This window comes from Odontesthes bonariensis, chromosome 24 (genome assembly GCF_027942865.1).
Source record: "Odontesthes bonariensis isolate fOdoBon6 chromosome 24, fOdoBon6.hap1, whole genome shotgun sequence".
NCBI lineage: Eukaryota > Metazoa > Chordata > Actinopteri > Atheriniformes > Atherinopsidae > Odontesthes > Odontesthes bonariensis.
The window spans coordinates 22,793,379-22,815,728 of NC_134529.1; the positions used below are offsets into that span (position 1 = coordinate 22,793,379).

Below are 22,350 nucleotides of genomic sequence, written 5' to 3' on the forward strand. Positions count from 1 at the left end.
CTGGACAACAGACGGGACTGGAGACACAACAGTGAAGCCATCTACAAGAAAGGACAGAGCAGACTGTACTTCTTGAGGAAGCTAAGGTCCTTCAAGGTTTGCAACAAGATGTTGCAGATCTTCTACAAGTCTGTTGTTGAGAGCGTCATTTCCTCTTGCGTCATCTGTTGGGGCAGCAGCATCAGAACCAGGGACCTAAAAAGACTCAACAACCTGATAAGGAAGGCTGGTTCTGTTCTGGGGACGACTGTGAAACCTCTGGAGACAATAATGCAAAGAAGGATTTTGCATAAAATCAAGAGAATTATGGACAACCCTGAACATCCTCTCCATGAGACTGTTATCGGAAAACAAAGTCTCTTCAGTCAAAGGCTTCTTCAGTTTGGATGCAAAACGGACCGCTACAGGAGATCTTTCCTGCCCACAGCCATCAGCATCTATAATAACTCCTTGATTTAATTGAGTTACATCAACATTTAATTTCCCTCTGGGATAAATAAAGTATTTTTAAATTGAATTGAATTTAATAACGAGAGCTACAAACTGTGAAAATATAAATGTCAGCGTTTCATCTCAAGATCACGACAAATAAAGCGACAGCGGCGGCATCGTAGGGAGGCCCCCAAACTAAGCAAGGCGCTAGATATTAACGATACAAAACATAGAAGCTTACACACCCCCCTACCCACATATTGCAGCTTGCATGCGCGTTACGTTAGTCTCTGAGGACGTGCACAACCGACGCACCAAATGAACGCAGTTAATGCGAGGCAGCCACAATAAACATGCATGTGCGTAGTTAACGGCAACCGTATATCAAGCTTACAAATTACAGAGCAAATTTCAGAGTAATTTTTCCAACATTGAGTTGCAAAAAACTTTTGAATATCCCTTCATGTTCACATTATAATATTAACAAAAGATTCCAAGAATTTGGAGACATCTCTGTCTGCAATCGACAAAAATCAGTACTAGATGTACCTAATCTTCTGTCCCTCAGGCAGCGCTGCATTAAGAACAGGCAAAATTCTGTCACGGAAATCCCCACATGGGCTTAAGAAATCCTTGTCTGTGAACACAGTTTGCCGTCCCATCCACAAATGCAGATTAAAGCTCTATCAGGTAAAGACAAAGCCATATGTGAACGTGATCCGGAAATGCTGCCATCTTCATGGGTTCATAGTTTGATAAATGGACTGAGGCAAAGTAGAAAACTATTCTGTGGTCAAACAACAACTAAAGGAGAGGGACTATCTGGCCAGACAGCAGAGCTCAGTTCTAAAGCCTGTATGGTAAGTGGATGCATTAGTGCGTATGGAACTGGCAGCCTGCACATCTAGAAAGACATCATCGGTGCTGAAACGTTTGTAGAACGTTTAGAACGACGGACGCTCACACCCAGACAAAATCTTTGTCATATACTTTTTTTTCTAACTTGCATATTTCAACAAGACATTCCTAAGCTACATCCCACATCTATTACAACAGCGTAGGTCCGTAGCAGAGGAGTCTGGGTACCTTCACCAGTTAAAAGCATGAAACACAAAATATTACAAAGAAGATCCTGGAGTATTCAGCAGCTAGAATCCCATATCAGACAAAAAATAGGACAACATTCCTCTCTGGTTTACTCAGTTCCCTGAGTTATCCCAGCCTGCTATCTAAAGAAGAGAGGATGCTACACAGTGGTGAACATGCCCTTTTCCCAACTTGTGAGACGTGCAGTTACTATCATATTCAAGATGAGCTAATATTTTTCATGATATAGTGATATGTCTCACTTTCAACATTCGATATGTTTTCCTTGTTGTATTGTGAAAATAATCTTGGTTCATGGGATTTACAAAGGCTATTTCAGTTTTTCCAAGTGCGGTTGAGTGAAGTACTTATGGGCAGTCAGTGCCTTACCTGCAGTAGCCAGTGCTAAGTGCTCTTAGTTTGCAGAAACAGGGAGGGATTCTAACAGGGGAGCTAAGCTAAAAGCTTCTCCAAAGCGGGCCTAAGATGAACAAATAAGATAATTACCATCTAAAACAACTCGAACTCAATTTTTAAACCTTGTTAACGAGTCCATAAAATGTGTTACAAGACAAATAACGAGAAGGCACTGATGCAATACCTGGGGATTTCTGCTTTGACCCCGCAGAGTGCCACCTACAATCTAAAAAAAGGGGAGGTCAGACAGCCCATATGTCCAACACAGAACACTGGAAAATCTCTCTCTTCGTCTCTCTCTGTCCCACTTTTATTCACAATTATTGTACCCGAGTGGTTAGTCTCTGGGAACGCAGGTGTTTGGGTGACTGAGCGTGCCAGGAGCTGCCGAGCTGGAGAAAAATACCCCGCTCCATTTCTAATATGGCTGAAAGCTACAGAAGCTGGAAAAAAAAGCGAAAGAAAGGGAAAATATTACCATTTTGAAACGTACAGTTGCACGCAACCTGGCATGATTTTCCTTTCTCATCTCTGGTTCAAATGTGTCATTGCCCCGGCATTAGTCTTCGCTGCTGCACAGCGGAGCCAGACAGTGTCAGCTGCCGGCGGGCGCAGATATGGACAAGGTTAACATATTCACAGATAGCCATTTACCCAAGCTATTTTATTCATGCCATTTTAGCTGCAAGTGTTTGAGCCAAAATTCAAAGCGTACATTTTTTGAGGAACACAAATGAGTTGATCTACTACTGTGATTGGGACTTAAGTGTCATATCCGGCACCAAATTATGAAGAATAGTATCGATAAGCAAAATCACTTTATAGAATAGAATAGAAAAATACTTTATGCATCCGCTTTGGATAATTCCATCAAATATAATTCTAATCATACCCATTACTAGTTCCTTTTCCCTTGGCAGGGTCCAAATAAACTTCGACTGAATTGGGACAGCAGTCTCACAGAATATATTAAACCGTAACTCTTTGCCTGGTGAGCTGTCCTGATTCATCAACATGCTTCAAAAAAGCAAAGAAAGGGCCACATTAAGAACCATGCAAGAGATCCAGCGTTATCATGTTAACAGTACTGATATTTAATTTTACTGAGCAATGATATTATTTCAAGTTATCCATCAACACGTGAAAAAAACGGGAAACTGCAGCTGTGATTTGTCTCCATCAACATGAAGGTGGGAGGGCAGACTGATAGGGATTCAGTGCCTCTCTCATAGGGGAACGCTCTGACACGGTGGCTTGAACTCTTGTCAACCGGTTGGAAGTCACTCTCGCTGCCACTCCTCTGCACCATGGGTTTTAAAACCTGCACTGTGAGACCAGTAGCCTTGTCCACTGTTCAGCCATAACAGGGGATGTGCTAATGGTAATACACAGCAGCTCAGTCAGACTATGATTTCCCCGCTGAATAGACCCTATTATCTCCCTGTTGTGCATCTACTGGCACTCCCTAACTCCCTCTTCCCTGCTCTCACGCCTCCACAGCAGAGGTGAAACTCACTGAAATTTGCTGAATAATTCAATTACCTCCTCACAGTCCAAAGGGAGGGCATGGTACAGAGGCCAAGGAGCAGCAGAGAAGTCAAAGGCAATTCATTTTCATAAATCCAGCCATCTGTCCATTCTCTGCGTCCATGTAAATATTCTCTCCGTCTGACTTTCGGCCTCTCTGATCGTATTTACGTGTCTGTATCTTCCATTATTGCCTACTTTGGGTGTATCTCATCTGCAAACACTGACACAGGCACTTTCCAAAATTAACACCAATTTTCTGTTATGAAATTTCGAGGCAGAAAAAATTGTGTTTGTCTATGTGGAAATTACAGCCTGCTGATTGAGTGTCAGATGCTCCTCCCTGTGTGCTTTCTAAACATTGCCGACTCGTGAATCATTCTGACCGCAGTTTATCAACATCATTTACCCTGATTGTATGAGCTCATTTAAAAAAATAAAAAAATAAATTAAAAAAAAAAATATATATATATATATATATATATATATATATATCTTTAAACGCGAGCAGAATCAGAGCTGTTTCTATATTTGTACAGAATGCGCCCCACAAATAGATTTTCTTTTTTACACGTCAACACAAAGTGTGGCCTTTTTTTGCCTTTCAGGATCCATCAAACGCAGCTTTCGGGCTGTGTTTCTGTGTGTGTGTGTGTGTGTGTGAGAAAGAGAGAGGCTTTGTTGTGGCAACGATCAAGACTGGCATCAGAGCTTCTGAGATGACAAAAGCTATTTTTAGAGCATGGCAGCCACAAGCCTTCTTGGACGGGGGGGAGAGGAGGTGAGGGAGGGAGGGAATGGGCAAAGACGGAGCTGGAAAAAGGGGAAATATGTGGAGTGGAAAGAAAGAATGTGAGAAAGAGGAAGAGCGACAAATGAACAGGCTTTGGAATGCTCCGTGGTTTGTACATTGTTCTGCTCGATACATATATTGAACTTTGCTGGATCTGTATCAGATAATGTACACTGTATTGAAACTGCTGTATTATTGTGTTTCTTCTAATGATCAGTTATTTGTATGAGCCGTCAGGATCCAGTAACAGGAAGAGTTTTTCCTGAGTTTTGATGAATAAATAAGTCCTGTTGCATTGAACCTCCAACTGAACCCCTGCAAGGACTTTTATACCAAAAATAAAATAATTCATTCAACAATAATAATTCATGTTCGGGAGCCTCTGTGCAGCGCCGCTCTTAAACATGACTTTTGAGAAGCTTGTGGTAATGTGAGTCCATTTAAATAGCAGCAGAGCACCAGCAGGTGTGAGAGTGATGTTGCGAAAAAAAGAAAATGCTACAAAAGCGAATGGGCTTTTATTGCCATTTTACGTTGCATTTAGAAGGTATCCACCACAGTCATTGTTGTTTTCTTCCGTTAGGTATTTTAGATGTCTATTTTATCCACTGAATTACAACCATTAGCCATGCCGCCTATACTGCCACCCTCTTTTGGCACCATGAACCTAGTGTATTTGCTTTTTTTTGTTCCATCTTTTGTTCTTTTTGTTATTTGTTCTTTTGTTTTGGTTCTATAAAAGATCACTTTAGATTTGCTTTGTTAGTGAACACAAACTCGAGTAGTGTCAGTAGACAATCAAATATACAGTGGAGTGTAAAGTTAGGTCAAGCATAAACACTAATGACACCAATCCAGAGCATCGAAATTACGCTGAACCCCAAATACAGCTTGCAGCTACATCAAAGTGCATGGTATTTTCTAATTTCTTGGTAAGCTGGTTTAAAAGGAGCAGTGTGTGAAATTCAGACATCTCATAGTAAAGTTTCAGATCAGAGCCAGCTGAATACTCCTTCATCTGGCGGCCGTGGCTCAGTGGTTGTCCAATAATTGCCACTCAAAAAAAGATTGGTGGAACTGATAACTGTCAGTCCACCTCCTTGTCACGGCTGAGGTGCCCTTGAGCAAGGCACCATACCCCCCATGCTCCCCGGGCATTTCCTGGCTCCCCACCGCTCCAGGTTGGCATCTGTCTCTGAGTGTGTGACCCTGTGCATGTGCATGTGTGTGTCAACAGGTGCCAACCTGGATGGGTTAAAAGCGGAGGACAAATTTCGTGTGTATGCATGACCAATAAATCGGATCTTAATCTCAATCTCCCCTTTCAAGCCTGCAGTCGAATCTAAAGTGACTGTTAAAAGAAACGAAAACACAATATTTACAGTTCTGTGGAGACAGAACAGTTCAGGGTTTGGTTCGTCCATACGGAGCCACTGCAGAAACAAGACAACGCAACATGGTCGACTTTGCAGTGCCAGTGGAGTGCATGTGCCGTTTGTTGATACAACTGGCTTATTTTTGTAAGAATCCAATTCAGTTCAATTCAGTTTCATTTGTATAGCGCCAAATCCCAACAAACATCATCCCAAGACACTTCAAAGAGACAGTCCAAGTTAAGATATTAGAACATGTCGTAATAAGGCCACTTAGAGGTTCCCAAAAAAGGAGTTATTATTGTATGAATATTTTAAGATATTTATTTGTTTTATATCAGTAATGGGATGTGCATGCAGAAGTGAACAGCTGTACAGCTGAAGCGCAGAGATATATTGGTGCAAACAACTTCAACTGGCAGCAACTCGTCTGCTGCATTCAACCTTTAGTTTGCTCTTTATTTCCAAGAATTACTGCTCATGTATGTTGAATTCAAGCCAAAAATTCCCATGTTTTTTGCTATGTTTTAAGATATCAAACCTTATTACCATATGGGTATCACTTATCTCTAATCTGTCTAGCTGTCAATATATAACAATACATTTGAGTTTTTTGTTTGCGTAAGAACAAAGTGTCACCTGAGGGCCGCCTACACCATATGTCACGTCTGTCTAAATGACACACAAAGTTTCCAAATCAGTCCTCCTAGGAAAAGCAGGCTTTCGCAGATAATGTTCCATGTCAGTCTGATGCTGCATCTATCTTTTCTGTCTGTCCTTCATCTCCTGTGATTAGGCGCCATATGTTTCCTCAAAGAAGCGGGCTGTTGGCCAGATGATGTCAGTGTCCCTCTGCCGCTCCATTTACCTTCCTATCGCTCTGCCCTGTGATCTGTCTGTTCGGGGGAGACCACGGGGAGTCTCCCAGTCAGAGGTGGACACGCAGGGATGTGGGCACGTGCTCTCGCACCACACCCGTCGACAACAAAAGCCTTGAGGCTGTGCAAGCGAGACGCAGCAGAGCGGAATCCGGTCCAAACATCTATATTCAGGTCAGCGCCTGTGTTTGAGTGCGGGCTGGTCTCACAACAATGCTTTCCATCTACAGCGAGGACTTCTACTGTATCCTTCCAAGCAGTGTGTAAAAATGTATTCCCCAATCTGGAGTCCAATGACATTGCAAGTACAACCCCTAGCTTTTAAAGACCACAAAACCTTGACAGCAACTCCATACTGGAGATCTGGATGGCATCTCAAATTGTTTGTTGTTATTCCATCTCCATGCAGGTGTTTTCCACACAGAGTAAGATGAGTGGAAGAGGCTGAGACAGACGGCTGCTGTTTGTGACAGAAGCTAAAACGAAGTGCTGACACTGAAATGCTACGTCATCACAATAGACCAACTGGCAGGACACCAACGGGACTCATTTCATGTTGCCGTCAACCAACACAGACCCAGACAGCATATAAACAGACCCACAACAGATAGGCAAAGTCTCACGTAAAATCTTATTTCCTTGTTCTAAAGCAAAAAGAATAGATGTTGCGCATGTGTACAGATCATCGTCGAGATAAAACAAATCCAGTCATAAAATCAATCGCCTTAGCATTTCAGGGAGTGTCGTTGTGCTGTTACACATGGCTCGTGGAGCAGCCCGCGTGTCGGGGATGAGAAATTTCTCACCCCGTGCAAGCGCTGGAGTGTGAATTGGCACAGAGGGCCCTCTTCCATTTCTAAAATCACAGTCTGGCATCAGCCACACCGATAAATGCGAGAATCTACTGGGAAACAAAAGTCACTTTAATGTTCATGGACAGTTTGGTCGGGATTTATGAGCGCTGACACTGTTCTTAGAAAAAAAACAGACAAAAACAAGGCATCAGCACTCCGAATCTTTTGACTAAGCTGAGTGATTATATTCGCAATTGTTTTAAGTCAGCTTCCAACAACCTCTGAGCCAGGGAAATAATTCTTATGCTATATGTAAAGTCACAAACAAATTGAAATAGTCTAAGCATGTGACGAGTTCAGTTCAGTTCAATACATTTGCCACAATCGGGGAGCTCTCTTGTCCGATTTAAAGGTTTGCAAAAGAGTCTTGACAGATTTCTAATAGGTTATTAGTCCATAAACTGACCTGAGAAGCCTTGGTCTACGGTTTCAATTCAAGCCTCCCCTGATCCATTCATCTCTTCAGTGAACAGATGTTTGGGGAGGAAAAAAAATCCAAACTTACCAGCTATGCATTTGGCAAATCGTCTCAAGACTCAAGACGCATGCAACTATTCATGATACTGATTTCTTAACCACTAAATGTGCATTTGAGCATGCCCTTCCCATTGATTGCAGCATATTACTGGACATTTAAAAAGTGCTATAATTCCTTTGAAATAATCAAAATATCCGTTGATTTAACGAAATCTGTGCACCCTCTTTCAATTCCACAGTTTCACACATAATTTTTTTTTTTTAAATCATCCGGCCCCTAACAGGTCTTAATATAGAATAAATAAAGCCTCAGAAAAGCAACAACATGATAACACTGCGTCATTATTCGTTTAACAAAAACTAACCAAAATACAGAAGCTGTGTGTGAAAAACTCGATTCATCCCATGATTTCATAGCCTTCATAGATTTCAACCAGCTTTTGCTGGTTGAAATCATTTGAAGTCATTGTTGTCTGTATATGTTGTTAGTCTTTACATTACTGTGGAAGAATATTGGTCCACTCATCTTTACAACACCGTTTCAGTACATTGAGGGTTGTAGGTTTCTTTCTTCTGCCGCTCTGTTGTAGATTTGATGGGGTGTTTAGATTTAGCTGTCAAACAGATGACCTCACATTTCACTCTAGAATACTTTAGTATTTCAGAGAATCTCACGGTCAACTAAATCACTGCAAGATGCCCAGGTCCTGGGGCTGAAAAACAAGCCCAAATCATCATCCTTCCACTACCGTGCTCGACAGTTGGTATGAGGTGTTTGGTTTTCACCGAAGATGGTACTGTGATCGAGATGGACCCGATATTTTTTTTTCAAATTATTGTTATTATGTCCAGATAAAAAAAATTTAAAAAAAGAATTGAAGGAGCTTTTTTTTTTCTTTTTCACGTGACTGTTTAAGGAAATAACGAAGACTGTGAGCAAAGGGGCAGGGAAAAGAGGAAAGCCTGGGGGGATATAGAGAGAAGAAATAGCATTTCTATGTCCAAACTAAACAGTAACATTAACTCTAGGAGAGCAGGGGTGTGGAAATAACACTGCATTTAGCACCATGGCGGGGGGAGCTTCTGGACAAGTGTCAGAGGTGCGAAATATGAAGATCTGAGCGCACTGCCTATGTTGTGAATGCAGTCTCACACACACACTCATATATGCATTTGCTATCACTGCATGACTCCAATAACTCTAGTCAAGTCCACACTTTCTTTATCGAGCTTACTTTTCTCACCTTTGCCCCTTTCTGTTTCCCGCTTTCTGCCGACGCAAACAGGCTATACTGTCTCCATCACCCTCCTACCAAACATATGGACACCCCCCCACCCCCCATCACCACGCAAACACACGGTACCAGAAACACACACGCAATCACTCTTCACAGGAACAATCTGTCCCGCTAATGTGAGGTCGCAGGAGACCATTTTTCCATTTGTCAGCCCTCTGGATTTAAATAAAGCCCTATCACTGATACACTGTTGCCTAGAAACACAATAGAATGCATCAATAAAAGGTTTTACCCCCCCCAAGCCTACAAGATGTGAGACGCGTTGCCCCTTTTTGTGATTCTCCTTCCACTGCTCCTCGTGCCCGAGTAACAAGATTTCAGGAAGCACATTTTTTTGCTAATAACTCTTTTTTTTATACACGGAACTCAATTTCCTAAAGATTTTGGTGCTTTTCAATGGAACCATTGGTTCAGATGAAAAATTTATGGTGCTGACAAATGTGTTTTCTTGAGATTTCTTTTTCCTCTATTGCCAAAATACCGCTTATTTCTGATGGGTTTCTTTTTCTTCTCAACCGGTCTCATCTGATGCATGAGCTCCGATGGCATTTAGAGGAAGTGCACCCGTGACCTATATGTCCAGACGTGCCTTATGCAACGACAGCCTCCCTCTGGTCATAAAGCATTTCCTGCCACCATGGATAAAAGATTACTGCGTATTCTATGAGGCCTCTCCGGGAGTTAAAACATTCAACACAAGATGCTGAGTTAAGCCTGATGTAACAGCATGATAGGGCAAAACTACGCTTCATTCGTTATGCTAACAGTTTGTGTAAAGTATGTCTTTTGAGTTGAGCTTTTTGGTAAGAATTTTTCAAATGTCAATGGTGTCTCCCTTAAATTTGATGTTGCTTTACCCCAGTTTCACCATCAAAGTCAAGTCAGGGTACAGGTTCTCACAAGGGTCCATCACATGTGCAAATGTTCATTCAAATTGCAAATGTTCACCGGGTCAGAGATGCAAAATCACTTTGAGCCAAGAACACTCTGTTGATGGCTCATATTTAGCAGCAAAGAGCACCAAGAGTAATGGTAGTAAACGCAACCCCAGTTCATGCCTATATTTGGACAATTGTTATCACAGTATTAGTTTCACTCTTAGATTATCCCTGTTTCTGTGAATGTGCTAATCCCTCTTTCACACGGCTAAATGAGTAAATCATGGAATAAATTCCCACTTCTCCATCAGAGGTAATGAGATGCTATAAGGATACATATTAACATGAGAAGATAATCATCTGAGTGCCTCTGATGTCAGCCTCTCTGTTGGTTTTCTGCCCAGATACAGGGGAAGCGAATGGGAGCGTGGGCCTGCTAAAAGCCAGCAAAAGGTGAATGCGTTTCAGCTCTTCTTGAGATAATTCATGAGATGAAGTGTATTCATGTGACCGACACTTTTAAAACTAACTGCGTTGTGTTAGTCTTTTAAAAATCAACAATTAGCCAATAGATGATTCTGATGCCTCCTCTTATGACTACAGCAGCTGTTGTTACGCTGCATTATTAATACACCTGAATGTTTTCCTTGTAAGAGTCCTTTTTATAGGTTCTATATTTATGTTTTTTTCATTTTTGAAAATAAGCTAAAATTGACCTTTTCAGTGAAGCAGCCTTATTAGCAACTTTCTGCCAAATAAAACCACCCATACTCTTGAAACTACACAAATAACCAAAAAAGTTTGTTTAAAGGTGGGAGCAAGATATCTGAAAGGTCCCAATGAAGTCAAATTTGATTTTTAAATGTTTTGACAAGCACTATACACCATCTGGCCTTGTGGTATTTTGGCATTAGTTTGGCATTTCCTGGAAAATGTAAAAATGTCGATGATACAACCTGCGCTTGGGGGCATGTGGATCATATTTGGATTCTAAATTATGAGAATAGCTGATGCAAAATGATTGGAGGAGCCTGATCAGGCCTCTAGAGCTGACTAATCAGAGCATGCTGGGGTTTCTGGGCAGTGATTGGGCCCCCTAACTTCTGTTTTTACAGGAAACACATATACATGCGTAAGCTAACAGCCCATTGCCAGCTCCTTCATGATAACTCTTATAGTTTTTGAGCAAAACTTCCCCAACAATTTGTTTGGCTTCCCATTCAGATATTTATTTCTTAATGTTTTAACTATTCAAAATTACATTAAAGTGAAATTCTCTATACTGTAGAGCTCCATTCAGCACTTCCATTCTCGTCTTTATATCGGCCCCTCTCCTCTTAAGTCAAACTCTATCAATACCATTTCAGTCCACTGTGATGGATGGGAGGTAGGTTTGATGGCTTGTGGTTCAACGACATAATTAATTATTTTTATTTTTTTTTAAATCAAGAAAAGCACCTGGAGAAAAATGTGGCAATCTTTTGAATAAACCTTAAATACTCTGAGCATAAAACACGCTCTCCCTCTCTGCTGCAGGTCCAGAGAAGGAAGATGGTGTATTACAGTGTTGATCACAATAAAAAATTATCAAATAATTCCCAGTGAATTTAAATCATATTATTACTTGAAATACACATCCCTAGTCCAAACCCAATGAAATGTACTAAACTGACTAAATTTGACCCATCCCTGTACAATGTGGCCTTAACTTAATAAATAATACCCTCGTGGCTGTAAATGATGGGATCTCCTCATCAAATAGATTTATCTCAACTCATTTCATAACTAAAATGAAAAATAAAACGAAAAATGTGGACTGTAGAAATAAAAGCAATGGTTTAGTTGACATGAGATAGTGTCAATAATGCTGCTCTGAAAAAACGTATCTAACTTGGGTGTAAAACATTTTGAAGGAATCTCTTTTTAACTTATAATAATCACCGTTTTTAAGTATACCCGTATGTTATGTTGTGTCTTATATACACAAAATCAAAAATGTAGGCTTCTCGTGCAAATTAGCAACTATCAGAACGTGTTGACAACTGCCACAGCAGATCTTTTCTGAAGCATTTTCTCTTTACCGTCTAGCAACCTTTCCTTTGATCGATTGAACTCTTTCTGCTATGTTCTTTTCCTGCTGCACTATTTTTTCTTAATTCTATCGGAGCCCAGTGTTTTGCCAAGCTCTTGGCAGTACTCTGGGTCCTGTATATTCTGCATGCTGAGTCTGAAAGTGAGTCAGTGGAGCCACACCTTGACATACAGCTGCTGGAACTCATCCAGGTTGAGCCGGCCGGTGGGACAGTCCTTCAGGAATCCCTTGTACCACTGCTTCAGCTCGTGCTCGTTAAACTCCGTGTTCTTCACCAGATCCTCCATCACTTCAGGGGTCAGCTTGCTGTTCTGTTTCCCCATTTTTTCCTGAGAAAAGGGACGGCACAGGTCAAGCCCACAAAAACTGTTGATGTTCAGGATCTTTCAAGTGATGCAGAACACAAAGAAGTGTCTGTTGCACGTTCAGCAGTGAAACCACGGATTCATGCATTTTAAACAAATTTACTCTAATATGAAGCAATGGCACATGTTACACATGTTGTAATCAGCTTCAGTTTATTTTTTAGTTGTTTATTTGAGTTACGGCTTGTTCTAATTTTCTTTGTCCTTTTAATTTATTCCCATCTCATTTATAAGCCTATTAACGTGTTCAGGTCCGTAGGACTATCATGGCCTGGATAACTGAGAATCAACCTTCTTTCATCTCCTTTTTTTTACATTTCATTTATTAAGAAAATGTCAGGTTAACTTTTTTTAAAGCTGGAAATACCTTTTAGGTGTGCAATATATACAGATTTTTAAGCTGGTAAAATGACATACAAATAGTCATTTGGTATGAGAAAATGTGCAAAGCAATCTCCAATTAAACAATTTTCTATAACCTATTCTCGCCTTTAACTTCTTACTTTCCACATAGTCAATATGTCACTGAGAATTAAACTCTGGCTTTTGGAGAGGGCACTAATTCCGTCTTAAACTGATTGGCCCACAGAGATTTTTTTCAGAAAAACTCAAGTATGTCTCGTTTATTGTTCAATTTCCCCACTGCTGATTCATGCACACGGCTGCCTCTGTTCCTATCTTCACGGTGCTTATGCTTCGGCTGTATGGCCTTCATTAGTCAGATTATCAGAAATTGGAAAAACATGGTTAGAGTTTTAAAACATTTCTCCTCCTACTCTCTGCTGAGATGCTCCATTAGACCTCTTCAGCGTGAAGAGACCAACAGTAAGTGTGTGGTGTGGTGCCAGCCACTCTCTGCAGGCCTGGGGGTGAGCAGGTGTTGCTGTAATGTACTGTAAGAGCGCCTCATCATATGCTCATTTGATGAAGAAAAAGCATTCGAATTTTGCACGGTTGGTGTCCATTGATGTCAATATTTTGGGAAAAACCAACCTGAAATTCACTTAAAATCAGAAGTGCATCATTTTTGTAGATTATTTTGAATCTAAATTGTATCACATAACCTTGTTAAGACGCTACAACGTCCAACCCTTATGTTGGCTGCCAAACAGCAAATCCGCTACTGTGAGATATCAATCACACTTCACGCTCTTAAGGTATCCAAGACTGCTTATTGATCATCTATTGACTTTTCCTTGGTTGCCGCATAGCACGGAAAATGCTTTTCAGCTAACTATTACACCCTGGATGTCATTTTGTCATAAACCTGCTTGACAGCATCCAGGCGAGTTTCCAACACTGTCCCCGCTTGCAGCTACAGTATATCAGAGGCTGAAACGTAATTCTGCCAGAGAACTAAAGTCAATACTTATTCTGCGAAGTTATCTCAAGGGGGCCTCTAGAAGTTTCCGCTTCATATTGTGGTAAAATGAATATACATCATTGGTACAAAATAGCCACTAGTATGATAAAGAACTACAATCTTGAGTAGTGTGCTTAAAGCCATGACAGTGGTTTCAATCTTTTCATCAATAAATCATCAAGGGTCCTCCCAAAACTCCAAACTGCTTGGAGGCTTCTAGCTGTAGGAAGTGTGTTTCAAACAGGATCCGTATTCTTAAACAGGCCTTGAATGTGAATGGAAGACGAGTTTCTTTTCTTTTCTTGTTTTTTTTGTTTTGTTGTCTCGAAACGTGTGTCTGCATTGTTTTAATCGCCTCACTGGGACCTTCTCTGAAATAATCACTCACCTTGTGGGGACCACTTTCCCTACAACGACCAAAACTAAGCCTTAAAGGGATAGTTCACCTCTTTTGACATGAAGCTGTATGACATCCCATATTAGCAAGATCATAAATTTGACTTACCCCCTGCTGCGTACTGTGAGCCGAGTTCCAGCCTCGTTTTGGCGTTGACGAAGGTAGTCCGGCTAGTTGGCTGTGGCTTAAAAAATAAAGAATTTTGCTTCTCAAAACAATATGCGTTCAAAAGAGTAATACATTTGCATCACAAAATCGTTCATCCAGAAAAAGTCAGACCTCACAATCCCTTGGCGCTATTTTCTCTCTACCTTCGTATCACTACGGGCTGTGTAAACCGTGCAGACCAAAGTGCAGACCGAGCAGTAAACACCGTAACAGGTGCGGCTATCGTCAGGTGGCTGCACGCATTGATATGAAGGTAGAGAGAAAATAGCGATTGTGAGGTCTGACTTTTTCTGGACAACGATTTTGTGATCCAAATGTATTACTCTTTTGAAAGCATATTGTTTTGAGAATCAAAACGCTTTATTTTTTAAGCCCCAGCCAACTAGCTGGACTACCTTTGTCAACGCCAAAACTCGGCTGGAACTCGGCTCACAGGATGCAGTAGGGGGTAAGTCAAATTTAATAAATGATATTGCTAATATGGGATGTCATACAGCTTCATGTCAAAAGAGGCGAACTATCCCTTTAATGAGTTAGAACGTCATTTCTGGGGTCCTGCTTTAGGGTTAGAGCTGTGGCCTAAGGCTAGGCAGGAACTGATAATGATTGGGGTTAAGATTTGAGTTACATGGCTCTGCAACCACTCTGCGTGGTTGCTTTGTAAACTAGAGCCTGGCTCGGGCCGGATTTTTCCGTCCGAGCCCGAGATTAATTAAAATATTTGTGTCCGAGCCCGCCGGAAGCCCGAGACCAGTGACCAACGTGACTTTCAGTTCTCCAGAAGCTATTTTTCTTTTAATGTCCTCCATAGCGCTTCCAGCCAACTGAGCTCGGCTGCATTGATCGCACGTGTTTAATGTAAAGTTGTTCGAATGTTCGATATGCGTGTGTGCGCACCGAGCATGCACAGACCACAGATGCACACAGATGCATGCTGCACGGCATGAGGCATGAATAGCCTACCAACATTTTCATTTATGCATATTCAATTATTTATGTTTATCACAAAAACTGACGTTTGCAATGAACTGAAACCTGTCCTCTGGCTGTTTATAATTTTCACGATGTCTGCTTGCTTTCGAGCCCGACCCGAGTCCGACAAGACATTCTAATTTTTTGTCCGAGTCCGGCCCGGCCCGGCGGGTTCCGACCGGGCCCGTCGGGCTTCGGTCGGGTTGCCATACTCTATTGTAAACACACGTCCACGTGTTATAGCATGTTGCTGCCACTTGGGGGCAGTCTCAGAAATACGTGGAACAATCTAAGGTGTGGGCTACTCTACACTTGTGTTGGTGCTGATTTAGCTTTGCTCTGCTGTGGAGAAGACAGAAGTCAAGAGTGGATAACTAAAAAGATAACTTTGTAGTTAAGCGAAACTAAGTACTCAGTAAAATGAGGATTGTCTTGTCTGTTTGTGCTTCTAACCCACGCTTCTTTGCTCTTTAGTTTTGGCAGTTTGTCCTCTTTCTGGTCATCTCTAAAGCCTAGCGCACTGTTTGTTCTTTGTAGGATGTCATACAAGCCTGTCTGCATTACTCGAATAGCCAAAATCCTTCTTGCGTGTGAGCGAGACACAGATCGTGTGCCCCTAAATCAATTGGAAGTCAGTGCAGTCAAGATAGTTGCACAAGCTTGTGTGTGTGCGTGTTTGTGCGTGTGTGCAGCAACAGCACAGTTGCATGATTCAGAATACTGAAGAGAGTGTCACATCAGATCAGAAAAGTTATTTATAATTAAAATTGAATAAAATAATTTCTCATTTTGTGAAGACCTTGTGGAGCAGCTCCGACATTCTCTGAACCACATTCTGGCAGCCATTTGTCTAGGAAAGATAAATTTACCTTGCCCTGAAATCCAATTTCAAAGTTGTTGTAACTTGTAGCCAGGCTCACCGTGACCCGAGTTCACAGAGGAACTCTGAATTAATTATGTACTTAACTGAAACTCGAGTTACGCAATGACTAATTGGGCCTGTGATCAAAATGAGCAAGGACAAAAAAAATTAAAAAATTAAAAATTAACTTATCACAAATGAATTTGCTGCAGGGACGGTGTGGGAAACGCTGGTTATTCAGGGTAATGAGAAAACAAAATCCAATTAAATTAGTAAGACACGATATTATAAAAAAATAAAATAAAATAAAAAATCCCATCTGGGGGAAGGAAAATCAAAGCAGAGAGGGATCAAGAGCACAATCACAGCAGTCCAACGAAAGCGATGCATATGTTGGAAAGATGCCTTCGCTATCAGCTGAGCTCAATGAAGCGAACCCACAAGGTGAATGCTCACTGATAAATGCCACAGCTGGGGAATCTTTGATTAACGAACGAGAAATAAGGAGCATTTTTGAGCCTATACGTACAATCCTGGCAGAAGGATTACTCATTAGTTTAATGAGCTAAGGATGTTTGATCATCTTGACACAAACCCTGATCTATTTTACTCTGCTACAGAAAACTAACACACAAATTAAAATATCGTGGCTATCATGAGAGCCATTTCATGAACTGATAGTCAGTTGGTGCATTAAAGTGTATTGCAAACGCCTTCCCCTGCGGAAGTGTCCCTGAGCAAGACACGGGCCATCTCTACCATGGCCTGTTTGCGAGGACACAGTACTCTATCTGGCAATGATAGCACAAATTATGCAATGTGAAGACAGAGATTAGATTAGATTAAAAAAAGAATGCACCTCCCAAATAGGAGCTTTTTAGTAGCTCAAAAAAAAACAGGCTCTGTGTTAACGTGACCCCCCCTGGGTATCTTAAGTGCACTTGCTTATGAAAAGCAGAGGAAGGAGTGCAATTTCATCATTCATAATTGACCCTGAGATCCATCAACTGCCATTTCTGTGTGAAAATCAACTAAACTGGTGCTTGGGGAATTTATCAGTAATGAATACAGTCATTTAGCAACAGTGTAACTCATTTTTGTTGCCTTCGGAATACAAGCACGTGGCTAATATTGACTTATCTTGCTTTCAAAACAAGTGTTTTCTATATCAGGGAGCCAAACGCTGACACATTCTCACTCACCAGGTAAAAAATATTCTTACCTGAAATCTTTTTTCTTTTCACTCCTTTTCTTCAGAGAGCCATACACACCATTTATGCAACCACATCTCTCAGATCTCTGGTTTTGAAATGTCGTGTCTTGAACCGTCAGTCTTCAAGTTACAGATCCCAAAAATATCAGAATAAATGAATAAAAGGCTAACAAAATCCCCCCTGGTCCCTAAAGGCGAAACAGCCGTGCACAGAGAGGCGTCTCATGCCAACCACGACAGGCATATAGTTACAGGCTAAAGCAGACTGGCGTGAACTGAAAACTAGCCTTGCTCTGTGTTTGGCGATCCGTAACGTATAACAAATGTCTCAGTGCTGCGAGGGAAGTGACGACGCAATGCGCTCTGACATTAAGTTGCCAACGCTGCTCTGTATCAAGACGGGCCGAGGCCGAAATCAGCAGCTGCAGCGGGAGACACACGTGTCATGAGAGAAACGCGAACAGGAGACACGTTACAGCCTCGCCATCATGTCCTGTGTGTGTGCAGGCGAGAGAGCTTGTTCAATAGAAAGCAAATATATGTGATTTTTCTCATTTCTTATATTTTGCTTCCAAGGAGCCAGACTGTCTTGTGCTCTTTTAAAGTGCCCTAGAGTTCCACAGGTTTTCTTTGGACTTTGGCTTTTCATGCTTTGTTACTGGCAGCCCGTTACAAAGCCACATCATTTGTTTCCAGCTCTTCAGTTGGATCCATCTATCTAAAGAAGGCCAAAGATAACACGTTTTGACAGGTATTAAACAGCGTTTTTGCACCCAACAGGGCGATTCCCAAAGAGCTATTAGCTGAAATCTGGACAAGTGGAGAGCAAAAGACAAACTGACAGGCCAAAAAAAAAAAAAAAAAAAATCAAAAATGTTGACAGAAGATAAACAGAATCTGAAAATGATACATGGGAAGAAATGTGCAGCAGAGACTTGACACCTGACCACAGAGATCCATCTGGAGCTTCATTTGATCCATCTCCTGTTCGCTGAAGCCTCATCAGAAATGGTCTCCGTGGAAGGGTAGCTGTCAGAAGGCCATTCTTAAGGAAGGGAAATGGGGAGAAAAGGCTGAGGTATGCCAAGTGACACAAGGAGTGGGCTGAAAATCAGTGGCAACAGGTCTTAAGGAGGGATGAATCCTCCCCCAGAGCCAGCGACGTCAACATTATTCAGGCAGTGTGGGATCATCTTGACAGAAAACGGGACAAAAGGCAGCCGACATCCAAAGAGGAGCTTTGGGATGTCCTTCCAGAAGCCTGGAGAACCATTCCCGAAGACTATTTCAAGAAATTCCAAAAAGTATGTCAGTACGGACTTTCAAGCTTGTTGAAACTGTACAAAATCTATTCTTCTATTTTTGCATTTCAATAAGAACACACGTTTCAGTTATTATGACCCCTGCACCTGTTTCCAGCTTTCCTGCTGATATATAAAGAAATGAAGAATGGCTCGAAGACTTCTGCAAGGCACTGAATGTGCAGTATGACTGCGCGAGCTTGTGTTCCCGTGTAGAATTACCGCAGCCTTTCAGACTGCATGTTGGACACGCACGTTTACATAACTGAGTTTGTTCATACGGGTGCACTCTGCATCCCGGGACAGCAGCGCCGTCGTTAAGGCTCTCCGAGAACAAAGAAGCCCAGAATTACAACACAAGATACCAAATCCCTGGGGAACGAATACATTTATAATGAAAGATAACGACTTCCAAGATGACGCCGCGTGGCCCGATCGTCACCACCACGTTCACAGTGTGCTTACGAAAGCTCACGCTGCATCATAACACAACTGCTACTCATTGCTCTGCCTGTTATCATTCATTCAGCGAGCAGCAGAGCTGATTCTGCATCTGTGCTGTCAGCGTGCAGCCTCACATTTTCTCGTGCCATGCTGAACTATAACTTGGGTGTATGAATCAATGCAAAACTGATTTGGTAATGAAAACCCATTAATTCAACTTTCTGGGAAAGGATTTATCTTGAGTCTATAATTTGCGGTGCACATATACGTCACCCTTTCTCATCTCATACTGCCCACATGGCTCGTTTTGTATGAAGCCTGCTACTGCACAACCTTTGATGGGTGGAGCAACTCCAAAACATCCAGCACATATTTGCAAGCACCTTTGCTTTGTGTCTGGAACTGACTGGCTGCATTAAAGCAGCCCATATACCTTAAATATCTGATAATGCTCAACTCCCATATGGTACCTGTCATTTCCAATAAGCTCTTCTCCTAACAATCATTTTTCAGAGCTGCCTATGAGCCCCGTCACTCCCTCGTCTTTCTTGTTCGGTTTCTCGTCAACCTTGTGGAATAAAAATCATATTTCTATGTTACACTGTAGAACAGAGCTCTCCGCAAAGAGTGCAAAAGTAATGTCGCTAAAATTTATTTTACATTCTCAAGCTTTTTCTGATACGCTCTCTCCGTCAATGAGAGAAAAGACGCTCAGATTTGAGACAAATACACTGTGAACGCACCCCAAGCCTGCATGTTCGCTCTTAATTTTTGCCACCAGCTACTCACATCTACCACAGCAAAAATTCAAAAAGCATAAAAAGAAGACGCATAGCGCTGGTTCATCATCAGCAGATGTCTAGTGCTTTGTTTTAGCGAGAGAAATGAGTGGGGCCAGGTATGGGACAAGACACGTTGGGTCACTTTGCAGTGCGGAGCAGAGCACCACGCTGACTCTAAACCTGAGTCATAGCCCCGTCCCATGGTCCACTGGAGCCTTGTCAGAGGAAAAGAGAGGAAAGAAAAAAGAAGAAAAGAAAAAAACGTCAGACCGATCAGCTGGCAGGTGTGGACTGGCACAAAGATAGATTGTCAAAATCGGGATTTTTTTTTCAGTGGCATAACAGCCAGCAGAGCCCCCTCTGAGCCATGCAATAGGCTGTTACATAACACCATCCCTTTACCAGCATTTGCCAACAGGGGCTGACCTTGAGAGGAAGGCAGAGTCCTGGTGAAGCAAAGCAACGCCAGACGAAACAAAGCAGTCTGAGGTATTAATTCAGGAAAATCTGTTAGATTTCAGCCTAATCCTGCTGCCCTTATTGTGTGGAAATGTGTGTGTGGGTGTATGTGAATAGAGGTGGGGGTGCAACAGTGATGGAGGGGGTTGGTGGTTTGGATGTGTCTGCTTTGATTTGCAAAAAAGGTAGCCTCCCACTAAGGATGGGTTAGAGAGCCACACCACAGTCCCCCCAACTCTCCCTCTCCCAAATACACACGCACGCGCGCACACCATCGCAACATCAGCACCAGTTACAAAACTAGCTACACTAGGATACACCACACCACCTCGTGCCCTGTCACACCATCCGCCCCACGCAAGTGACAATTATGACTGAGAAAATTCACACAGCTGCAATGATAGGGGAGATTATATAAAGCAGCCGTGACTTTTGCTTGTTACCTCTATACTTCTGATGCTGCCTGATGTGCGCGCGCGCTCGCGTAAGCTGCAAGAGTAAATTTAAGCATGACACAACCATGTTTATCTGTTGTGTGCGCGTGTGTGTGCCAAACGGCAAGAATAAAAAAATTAAAATGTCACCAGGGTTAAATCAAACAGCTGTGCTGACAAAGTGGATGTGTCGTTATTTCCTATTTGCGTCTCATTAACATTGACTTAATGCGCCAATAAATCAATGAATCACTCTGGAAATTAGAAGGATGACGCACCAGGTTGCATCATGCTGGTATACATACAACACTGAGAGGATAACGTGCAAGAGAATACATGTTTTTTTTTTCTTTTCTTACGCCTCAATCAACATAAAACACAAAAGCATCCCTCCTACCTTTGCGAGCGTGCGAAGTCAACGAGAGAGGTCCGGTGGTCTGGTGTCTGGAGTGGTCACACAAACCCTGCGAGGACGGAGAAACAAATGTCTGAGGCGCTCTCTCTGTTGAGCCACGAGAGGATTTGGGTTTGCCCTGCGTTTTTGTTTAGTTTCTAATGTCTCTTTCTGTCTGCTGTTTGCCGGAGAAAAGTCTGAAAGTAAGCGGCGCAGGTCCGTAGGATGATGCTGCCGAACACAGAGTGCTGCTGCTGATGTTCTGAGAGGAGGAGGCAGATACTGGGAGGGTGCGCGTGTGCCTTTCTGTCTCACTCGCTCCTCGCACGTGTGGCTGTTCGCTGTGTGTCAGCAAACCAGAGAAGAAAGGCAGAAAGTACAAACACGAACTGTTGTACCCACGTATTCATGACTAACGTTAATTTTGCGGTGTCCCCCCCAGTGCCACAAACCAAATAAACTAGTGGTTCTCTTTTTTCTTATAAAATGGCCTTCCTAAACCACTAGTTACGTTTCACCCAGCTGCACCGCCATACTTTCGCGCCATTTATTGAGAGGCAGGGGAAAAAAAATCACGAAGTATCACTTATTCGCTAGCTAATCCAGGAAGAGTCAGAGTTAATTCCAAAGAAACTAAAACAGTTCGTTTAGAAGGTAAGTAAAGTAGATATAAGGTTGACTTCGAACAGAATGACTGGACAGGTTACTATCACTAACTTTACATGTAAGCTAATGTGTCGAGGGCGATTTAAAATGGCATTTTCTGAGTTTGCTAGTACAATTCTCTGAGCTTGCTATCGTATTTAGCCCGAGATAACTTTTACCCCAAAGAAGAAATATAAAGGAAAGACCAAGTCACAAAAATATGATATATTGAGGTTTAAGAAAAAGCATGCAACAAATTCCCATCTCCAAACAAGCAAGTCATTTCTATGTTGTTTCTTTCTTTTTAAATGCCAGCTAGCAGGCTATAGTTTAAGATGTCATGTAATCAAAGCTAACAAAAGCAGTTAGTCTATTGTCTATTGTCCCTGTGAACAAACCATTGAAAGTATGTTCATAAAAAAAAAAAAAAACATTATTTGGTATGT

General features: G+C 41.9%; 1 protein-coding gene across 2 annotated transcripts in view; it reads right to left on the reverse strand.

Annotated features, from left to right (window-relative positions):
- The window catches only part of vsnl1a (visinin-like 1a), a 43,446-nt gene extending 21,864 nt beyond the window's left edge, over positions 1-21,582 (reverse strand). Inside the window, exons 1-2 of one of the 2 annotated variants that reach the window (XM_075458946.1) lie at positions 21,263-21,582; positions 12,267-12,434 (exon numbers count right to left, since the gene is read on the reverse strand). In XM_075458946.1, coding sequence (XP_075315061.1) covers positions 12,267-12,428 — 162 coding nt within the window. In that variant the 5' untranslated portion in view covers positions 12,429-12,434; positions 21,263-21,582. Of the gene's footprint in view, positions 1-12,266; positions 12,435-17,454; positions 18,196-21,262 lie in introns of those variants that run through there. The other variant, XM_075458947.1, reaches the window with a different exon arrangement.
- Between the last annotated feature and the right edge of the window lie 768 nt (positions 21,583-22,350).